Source organism: Hemiscyllium ocellatum, chromosome 7, assembly GCF_020745735.1.
Source record: "Hemiscyllium ocellatum isolate sHemOce1 chromosome 7, sHemOce1.pat.X.cur, whole genome shotgun sequence".
NCBI lineage: Eukaryota > Metazoa > Chordata > Chondrichthyes > Orectolobiformes > Hemiscylliidae > Hemiscyllium > Hemiscyllium ocellatum.
Window position 1 is genome coordinate 60,550,708 of NC_083407.1, and position 10,481 is coordinate 60,561,188.

Here is a 10,481-nt window from a genome sequence, read left to right on the forward strand (position 1 = left end):
GCACAAGATTTTGGAATGAGACTTTAGCTGGTAACCATCTAATTCCAAGGCACATGCATTGTTGACACTTACTATTTTCCTCAATTAATGTTTCTATCAGCATTTGTTTATAAAAAAGGATGGTATCTAGAATGTTGCAAATTCATCAGAATACAATCAGTCCCTGAGTTGCAAATGGGTTCTGTTCTTGTATCTGTTCACAGATTAATTCATCCACAAGTTAGAATACCATGCAGGACAAATAAAAATAGTTGTTCATAAGTACAGGAAATGTTTGCAAGTCAGATCTTTAAAAATTCCACTACTGTATGGTATCATGTTACTAATTGCAAGCATTCTTAAGTTACATGTTTGTAAGTCAGGGAGCCCTGTACGGCTTTTCTAGGGCTCTTGGGTTGCAGCAGTTGGGTCCCTGCCTCTAGGTCATTAGATCAGAATTCAAGTTCCACCTGCCCCAGACATTTGTTAGATGGATCTTAAAATAATGTACAGCATTCCATTTAAAAAAAACATGTTATGAATTAGCATGTTAAGTTAAACCTTTTACTAAACAAAAGATATATGGTGGCAAGAACACAGCAAGGACTGCATGGCTTTAAATCTTGCATAATTATGAGAATAGTGTAAATTTCACTTTTTAAAAAATCTTACAAGTCTCAAGAGCAATCTCAGCCAGATTTGCATTCCTGAAAGCTGGGACACAAAAAATTAGACTCCAAATGAATAATAAATACAGATAAATACAGAACTCGGTATCAGAGAAATAGTTCTATCCATACATTTTTTGCTCAGATCTCAGAACTTGAAATATGTATAGCTGCTATAACTTTTCCCAAAACGTTAAAATGTTTTCATATTACATAACATTAAAGTGATTATAATTGAAGCTTTTAATATAAAAAAGTTAAAAATTCAGCAAAATGGCCAAACAAATGGACACCTTACCTCCTTTTCCCACTACGTTGCTTGTAAGAGCCTACTAACCTTCCTGAAGAAAGTGCCTATCAAGAAAAATGAGACCACTTTTATGCATTAACACAAAAAAATCCTTAAACATGTTGACAACTGGTAACTAAACTGTACTAAAAGGTGGGCCAAAGGAAAGGGAAAAAAGTCACCTGACTCCTCAGCATGTATTGTTTTTGTAGCAACACCTCTCACATGTGCATCACAATTTGAAAATAACAGTTGTTAAATTGACAGAAAACCATGTGATAAAATTTTACATCAAGTTTTTGTCCACTAAATTATTAACAACTGAGGGTGAATTATACTAATCAAAAAAGTAAAATTAGCAATGCAAAAATTAAAGATGAATCATGTTTGATACAATAAAATGAAAATATTTCACAAATTTACATGAAATTATCTACTGTGTTTTCTAACAGCATTAAAGTGTTCACTAGAACTTTTCACAGCTGCAGTGACAAGTTGAAGGTGAACACTACATGTTAATGTGTGCAATTTCTGATTGGCTACCAAATACTTGTCATTTTACCTCAGTTCTTAGAGTTTTCTTTAATTTCTTGAAATACATATTCAATTGTTTGTTCAAATTATTGCCTCAATTATATGATCCTTCAGTCAACTATTTCACAGAATTCAACAACTTTAGGTCATATGTCTTGGTAACAATTCAGCTTTTTCCATATACACGTCCCCATGACCATTGGTTTTCAAACTTATTGTCTGTGGCCCATTTAGGCAAGGCTGAATACCCACAGGTCACCACTATTCCTAACTTAACTGTTTTCATTTACCACTGCAAAAACAACTTAATAATATATTGGCATGGACAGAGGTTTGATTAATAATCAGGAATCAGGGAGTATTGATACATGGGGCATTTTCAAGTTGCCAAGCTGACTGGTGGAGTGCCACAAGGCACCAGAGTTGTAGCTTCAGTTGCTCACAATCTATGTTAAAGGACAGAATGAAGAGACAGAATAGTGCACCTCAGTTGCTCATGATATAAAGCGGAAATGCAGGTGAAAATAAAAAGAGAAATAATTCACTTTTGAGGGGATGCCAGAAACAACATCAAGGAAAAAAGGGGGTCATGCAAAAAATATACTGCAATAACCATGTGTGACTTCAATATGCACCTAAATTGAATCAACCGAATCGGCAAAAGTAGCTTGGAGGGGTTCATTAATTATTCTAAGAAACTGTCCTGAATACAATGGGTTATGGAAACAAACAGGGAACTGACAATTTTATATTTGCTAATGGGGAGCAACAATCATAAAAGTGATGAATTAATTTAACAAATCGGTTTTTGTCCCTATGCCACAAGCTTTTTTGCCAAATAATCTCTCCAGTCTTCCATAAACCCTCCGTTTTGTTTTTCTACAAACCTCCCTTATTTCACCTGTTTATAACAGATTACATTCTTAACATTTCTCGACCTTAAACCTAGTTTCTTAACTTCGGGTCTGACATAATGCATATCCCCCATTTTAGTCACTCAACCGCGTAGTCCAAGACTTCCCAAAGTGTGGGGGGCAAGACCCAAGTGAAGTCGCATGCCCTAAGCACAATGGCTATTGTGGAACTTTGACAGAGTTTTAAGGGCTACACATGCCCTCAGAGATTCCCACACTCCCCACCATCCCACAACTAATTCTTACTGAGGGGATGCCACAACTTTCAAGACTCAAAATGGAGTCAAGGGCAAACATTAGGCTTTCCCTTCTTAAACTTCTCCCTGGTCAATCCATCTTTAATATGCTTCATGAAGGCTACTTTAAGCATAGCAAAGTGGTGAGCACTGCTGCCTCACAGTACCAGGATCCAAAGTTCGATTCCAGCTTCGGCTGACTATCTATGTGGACTTTGCACATTCTCCCAATGTCTGTGTGAGTTTCCACCAGGTGCTCTAGTTTCCTTTCATAGTCCAAAGGTGTGCACATTAGGTGGATTGGCAATGCTAAATTGCCCCATAGTGTCCAAGGACATGTAGGCTAGGTGGTTTAGCCATGATAAATGTGGGGTGGGGGGATACGGAGTGGGCTTGGGTCTCAGAAGGATTCTCTTTGAACAGTTGGTGCAGACACAATGGACCAAAAGATCACTATCTGCATTGAGGACATATTGTGATTTTTGTCAAGCGTGTGGTGCTGGAAAAGCACAGCAGGTCAAGCAGCATCAGAGAAACAGGAAAATCAATGTTTCCGGCAAAAGCCCTTCATCAGGCCTTTTGCCCGAAACGTCGATTTTCCTACTCCTCAGATGCTGCCTGACCTGCTGTGCTTTTCCAGCACCAAATGCTGGACTCTGATCTCCAGCATCTGCAGTAGTCACTTTCACCCTGTTATGATTTTTGACCAAACTTACTTGTTAGAACAGGGTTTCCTGATTAGTAAGAAATGAAATTAAATCATAGTAAGAAACAAAGTAAGATCAGAAGGGTAGAATTGAGGAAATGCAAAGATGAAAAAAAAACATAGTTGCAGTTATGTACAGGCCCCCAAACAGTAGTCAGCAACTGGGGCACAAGATACATCAGAAGATAGAAAAAGATGTGTAGGAAAAGCAACATTACAGTGATCACAAGGGATTTCAATATGCAGGTGGACTGGGAAAATCAGGTTGATACTGGATTGCAAGAAAAAGAATTTGTGGAATATCTACGAGATGGCTTTTTGGAGCAACATGTGATGGAGCCCACTAGGGAACAGGCAATACTGGATTTAGGGTTGTGCAATGAGGAAAACTTGATCAGGGAGCTTAGGTGAAGGAACCCTTAGGAGGCAGTGATCATAATATGATTGAATTTACTATGCAATTTGAGAGAGAAAATAGAACCAGAGGTAACAGTATTACAGCTGAATAAAGGTAACCACAAAGGCATGAGGGAGAAACTGGGTAGAATTGACTGAAAGAGGACCTTAACAGGAAAGGCAGTGGAACAGCAATGGCAGGAGTTTCTGGGAGTAATTCAGGAGACACAGAAGGGATTCATCCTGAGGGAAACGAAGCATGATATAAGGAGGATGAGGCAACCGTGGCTGACTAGGGAAGTCAGGGATAGTACAAAAGCAAAAGAGAAAGCATATTGTGTGCTGAAGGACAGTAGGAAGCCAGAGGATTGGGAAGCTTACAAAACCAGAGGACAACAAAAAAAGGAAGGGAAAGATTAAATCTGAAGGTAAGCAAGCCAGTAATATAAAAGACTGTAAGAGTTTCTTTAGACATATAAAGAGCAAAAAAGAGGCAAAAGTGGACATTGGACCACTGGAAAATTACCCTGGAGAGAGCAGTGGCGAAACGGCCGAGAAAAATGGCTGAGGAACTCAATAATTAATTTGCGTCAGTCTTCATGGTGAAAGACACAAGTAATATCCCAAAAATTCAAGAGAGTGAGAGGGCATAGCTAAGTATGGTGGCCATCACTAAGGGGAAGGTACGAGAAAAACTGAATAGCCTGAAGGTGAACAAATCACCTGGACCAGATGGTTTACATCCAGAATTCAAAAGGGACATAGCTGAAGAGATAGTGGAAACTTTAGTAGTGATTTTTCAGGAATTGCTAGAATCAGAGAGGGTTCCAGAGGACTGGAAAATTGCTAATGTGACACCCCTGTTTAAAAAGGGAGTAAGGCAAAAGATGGAAAATTACAGACCAATTAGCTTAACCTTGGTTGTGGGTAAGATCCTGGAATCCATTGTGAAGGATGAGATTTCTGGATACTTGGAAGTGTAAGATAACATAGGGCAAAGTCAGCATGGTTTCATCAAGGGGAGGGCATGCCTCACAAATCTGTTAGAATTCTTTGAGAAAGTAACAAGCAGGTTAGACCAGGAGAGTCAATGGATATTATCTATCTGGACTTCAAGAAGGTCTTTGACAAGATATCACACAGGAGGCTACTGAGTAAGATAAGGGCCATGGTATTAGAGGCAAGAGGCTCGCATGGATAGAAGCTTGACTGTCTGGCAGAAAGCATAGAGAGTGGCAATAAAAGCGTCCTTCTCAGAATAGCAGCCGTTCACAAGTGGTGTTCCACAAGTCTCAGTGTTTAGACAGCAACTTTTCACTTTATACATTAATGATTTAGATGAAGGAACTGAAGGCATTCTGGCTAGGTTTTCAGACGATACAAAGACAGGTGGAGGGGCAGGTAGCATTGAGGTTGTGGGAAGGCTGCAGAAGGATTTGAATAGGTTAGGAAAGAGGGCAAAGAAGTGGCAGATGGAGTACAATGTGAGATACTGTGAGGTCATGCGCTTTGGTAAGAAGAATAGAGGCATGGATTATTTTCTATACAGGGAGAAAATTCAGAAAGTTTGAAGTGCAAAGTATCTTGGGAGTTCTAGTCCAAGATTCTCTCAAGGTAAACTTGCAGGTTAAGTCATTAGGAAGGGAAATGCAATAATGGCATTTATTTTGAGAGAACCTGAATACAAAATCAGGGATGTACTTCTGAAGTTTGTAAGGCTCTGGTCAGATGAGATTTGAGCCCCATATCTCAGGAAGGATGTACATGTCCTGGAGTGTGTTCAGAGGAGAGTCACAAGAATAATCCCAGGAATGAAAAGCCTAACATCTGAGGAATGTTTGAGGACTCGAAGTTTATACTCGATGGAGTTCAGAAGGATGAGAGGGGGATCTAATTGAAACTTACAGAACACTAAATGGCCTGGGCAGAATGGATATTGGGAAGCTGTTTCCATTGGTAGAAGAGACTGGGAGCCGAAGGCACAGTCTTGAACTGAAAGGAAGACCTTTTAGAACGGAGATAGGGAGAAACTTCTTCAACCTGAATGTGGTGAATCTATGGAATGCATTGCCACAGAAGGCTGTGGAGGCCAGGTCATTTAGTATATTTAAAACGGAGATAGATAGGCTCATGAGTATCAAGGGGATCAAGGGTTACTGGGAGAAAGTGGTAGAATGGAGTTGACAAACATATTAGCCATGATTGAATGACAGAACAGACTCGATGGGCTGAATATCCTAATGTCTGCTCCTACGTCTTATGGTTTAACAGCTATTGATATGGCTCAGTTTGCACAGGGCATAAATATATTATACAAATACAAGGTTTTGTTAGAAAATTTCAAAGTTCTCCACTAAAGGGTTAAGGAAAATGCAAAGGGATTTTATGAACTTATGAAGGACAAAAGGGTAACTAGGGAGAGAATAGGCCCCTCAAAGATCAGCAAAGCAGACTATGTGTGGAACTACGGGAGATGGGGGAAGATACTAAACAGGGAGCTCATGGAATACATTAAGAACCAGCCATTTGGAGACAGAACTGGCTTGAAGGTAGAAGACAGAGGACGGTGGTAGAGAATTGTTTTTCAGATCCTTTGGTCCAACCCATTCATGCTGACCAGTTTTCCCAACCCAATCTAGTTCCACATCCCAGCACCTGGCCCATATCCCTCCAAACCCTTCCTCTTCATATACCCATCCAAATGTCTTTTAAATGTTGCAACTGTACCAGCCTCCACCACTTCCTCTGGCAGCTCATTCCATACAAGTACCACCCTGTGTGCGCAACGGTTGCCCCTTAGGTCTCTTTTATATCTTTCCCCTCTCATCCTAAACCTATGGCCTCTAGTTCTGGACTCCCACCCCAGGGAAAAGACTTTGCCTATTTACCCTATCCATGCCCCTCAATTTTGTAAACCTTTATAAGGTCACCCCTCAGCCTACGACGCGGCAGGGAAAACAGCCCCAGCCTGTTCAGCCTCTCCCTATAGCTCAAATCCTCCAACTCTGGCAACATTCTTGTAAAATCTTTTCTGAACCCTTTCATGTTTCACAACATCTTTCTGGTAGGAAGGCGGCCAGAACTGCATGCAATATTCCAACAGTGGCCTAATCAATGTCCTGTACAGCCGCAACATGACCTCCCAACTCCTGTATTCAATACTCTGACCAGTAAAAGAAATGTCTTTTTCACTATCCTATCTACCTGCGATTCCACTTTCAAGGAGCTATGAACCTGCACTCCAATATCTATACGGAAAGGCTGAATGGGCTGGGGCTATTTTCCCTGGAGTGTTGAAGGGTGAGGAGTGACCCATAGAGGTTAATAAAATCATGAAGGGCATGCAGAGAATAAATAGATAAGGTATTTTCCCTTGGGTGAGGCAGGCCAAAACTAGAGGGCATAGGTTTAGGGTGAGAAGGGAAAGATATGAAAGGGACATAAGGAGCAACATTTTCACGCAGAAGATGGTGCGTGTATGGAATGAGCGGCCAGAGGAAGTGTGGAGGCTGGTACAATTGCAACATTTAAAAGGCATGATGGGTATATGAATTGGAAGGATTTCAAGAGATATGGGCCAAGTGCAGGCAAATGGGACTACATTAGGTTGGGATATTTGGTTGGCATGGATGAGTTGGACCAAAGGGTCTGTTTCTGGGCTGTACATCTCTATGACTCAATGAATATTGTGCAGTGTTAACTGTGGAGAAGGACATGGAAGATACAGAATGTGGAGAAATAGATAGTGACATCTTGAAAAACGAGTAGCACTGAAAAAGCACAGCAGGTCATACAGCATCTGAGGAGCAGGAGAGTCGACATTTTGGGCTTAAGAAGGGCTTATGCCTGAAACACTGACTCTTCTGCTCCCCGGATGCCGCCTGACCTGCTATGCTTTTCCAGCATCATTTTAACTCTGATCACCAGCATCTGCAGTCCTCACTTTCTCTACGTCTTTAAATGCATAAAAGTGGGTACATCCCCATGACCTGATAGGTGTAACCTCACTCCTGCCCCCTGTCCCCCACCCCCGCCAATGGGAAGATAGAGAAGTGATTGCTGGGCCCCTTGCTGAAAAAGTTAGATTATCGATAGTCACAGGCGAGGTGCCAGAAGGCTAAAGGTTAGCTAAAATGGTGCCATTATTTAAGAAAGGTGGTAAGGAAAAGCCAAGGAACTACAGACCAGTGAGCCTGACATCGGTAGTGTGTATGTTTTTGGAGAGAATCCTGAGGGACAGGATTTACTGCATTTGGAAAGGCAAGGACTGATTAGTGATAGCCAACATGGCTTTGTGCATGGGAAATCATGTCTAATAAAGTTGATTGAGTCTTTTTGAAGAAATAACAATGAGGATCGATGAGGACAGACCTCTGCTTTTTCAGCACCACACTCTTCAACTCTTCCTCATAACAGTTCCTCAGTTCTGAAGATGATTCCTGTTGGACTCTAAACGTTTGTTCTCTCTCCATAGATGCTGCCAGACTTAAGTTTCTCCAACATTTTGTTTTTTATTTTGAACTCCAATATCCAAAATGTTTTAGTCTACGCAACACAATGCTCTCAACAAACAATGAATGTCTTAGTTTAGTGGAGGGGTTAAATGTTGGGCAAATCAGGAGCGACGGTTGCCAAGTTAACTTATACTCCATCACAATCACACACACACACTTTACCAAGATTTCACACACACAAACACACTCTCTCTCACATGCACTCATACTCACACACACACACTCTCCCCCATGTACATGCACAGACATAATTCTATTGGTGAATTTGTATTTGCAGAATTATATTTGCAGATTCATTCTATTTTGCTCAAAAAATGCACAAACCGCAGGCAGTCAATTTATATTTTGTAAATTCCACTTTGGAAATAGAACCAGTCTGACTCAAGACTGGGTACAGCCAGATCCAACCACACATCTTTAATGCACTGTCTGAGCTGAGATGTCACCTTTTGTTATAAAACCTTAAGTTATCTCAAGAAGGAGACTTAAAAAAAAGTTCTGGGATTTACATACTAATGAATCAAAACATTCTAAAAGATGAATGACTTAATCCAGGTTTGTTCAATATATCATTTCAGTTGCATGACAGTGCAACTTTTGCTATAAATTCTGTGTCTTATGGTCTTATTCCCCACAATCACCTGAATAGTCAGCACTCTGAAAGCTAGTGCTTACAAATAAACCTGTTGGAATATAACTTGGTGTTGTGTGTTTTTAGTAATAACTTATGACCACTCAGCATTGCTCAGAGATTCTTGCTTGGATAAGAAAAGTTTATTTATTTAACGTATCATACATTCCTGAAATGTTTAGACAAATGCAATTTCCCACTTACTGTAAAATGTGGCAGCACAGTGGCTCAGTGGCTAGCACTGCTGCCTCAAGGGCCAGGGACCTGGTTTCACCTCCAGCCTTAGGTGATTGCCTGTATGCACATTCTCCCCATGTCTGCATGGGTTTACTCCAGGTGTTCTGCTTTCCTCTCAGTCCAAAGATGTGCAGATTAGGTGAATTACCCATAGTCTTTAGGGAAGTGTACGTTAGGTACATTGGTCAGGGGTAAACACAGGATAATAGGGTAGGGGAATGGGTTTGGGTGGGTTACTTCCAGAGGGTTTGTGTGGACTTGTTACACACAATAGGGATTCTATGAAAATTTTCAGTCCAAATATTAGTCAAGTTATGAATCTGTGTCCTCAAGTTTCACATTAGAGATGACTGTTAAGTGGATGTTTTCTCCCAAACAATGAAAACAAAACAACTAAACACCAAACTGAGTTTGTAAACATCCAAAACAATCCAAACAAATCCTATCAGCAATCGAATTTAAATTAGTATATAGTACCCTCAAACTAAAATCATATTAGAAATCACATAGCTCACTAACAAAAACAGAAATTGGAGAAACTCAGCAGGTCTGGTAACATCTGTGAAGAGAAAATAGGGTTCTAAAGTTCGAAAGGGTCACTGAACCCAAAACGTTAACTCTTTTCTCTCGACGTATACTGCCAGACCCGTTGAGTTTAGTTTCTCCAGCAATTCCTGTTTTGTGTCAGCTTTCCAGATTACGCTAACAAATGTTTGCAACAATTCTCAACATTTCTTACCTTCGAAGCCTTCCCAGGTTTCATCTTGATTGTGGTCTCCCGATTGTATCCGAAGGGCATCTTCAAAGCAGTTTATATGCCAATGATGAAAGGATGTTCGACCAAATCAAGATGTTCCCTGCAGGATATCTGACAGCAAGAGCATGACTCCAATACCACTATCCTCTCCGAGCTTCATAACACTGCCCCACTCGCCCACAAGATACTCGCCAGTGACACTTTAAGCGATTTTAATTCAAGACGCACCAACGTTTTAGCAATTATTTATAAATACATTGTCACACCAGCACCATCCCCGGGGAACATCCACCTCACTGTAACAGAAACTTTTCCTTCCAGCCATCACCAGCTGACAGCGGCACCTCAGCGGAATTTCCGTCTAAGATAACCGCATTGATTGGCTGCGCTGAGGGAAAGGCCCGCCCCTAGGAGGAGGGGCACGCGGTGAGTGGTGGAGGGAGCTGCCGTTCACGGATTCAGCCCAATCCCCTGACAGGGGAATTTCGAAGGCAGGGCGGTTGGTGGCGCGGGCCCGGCCGTTAGCTGCTGCTGCCCGGGAGGACGGAGGATTCGCGGGGAACAAGCCTCCTGTCCCGCTACTCACTCACAAAGTGAGGCCACTTCACGGTGCACACTTT

General features: G+C 41.2%; 1 protein-coding gene across 2 annotated transcripts in view; it reads right to left on the reverse strand.

Annotated features, from left to right (window-relative positions):
• The window catches only part of ccdc14 (coiled-coil domain containing 14), a 46,554-nt gene extending 36,375 nt beyond the window's left edge, over positions 1 to 10,179 (reverse strand). For both annotated transcript variants that reach the window (XM_060827905.1, XM_060827904.1), the window contains exons 1-2: positions 9,844 to 10,179; positions 946 to 1,001 (exon numbers count right to left, since the gene is read on the reverse strand). In XM_060827905.1, the coding sequence (XP_060683888.1) occupies positions 946 to 1,001; positions 9,844 to 9,903 (116 nt within the window). In that variant the 5' untranslated portion in view covers positions 9,904 to 10,179. The remainder of the gene's footprint in view (positions 1 to 945; positions 1,002 to 9,843) is intronic.
• Between the last annotated feature and the right edge of the window lie 302 nt (positions 10,180 to 10,481).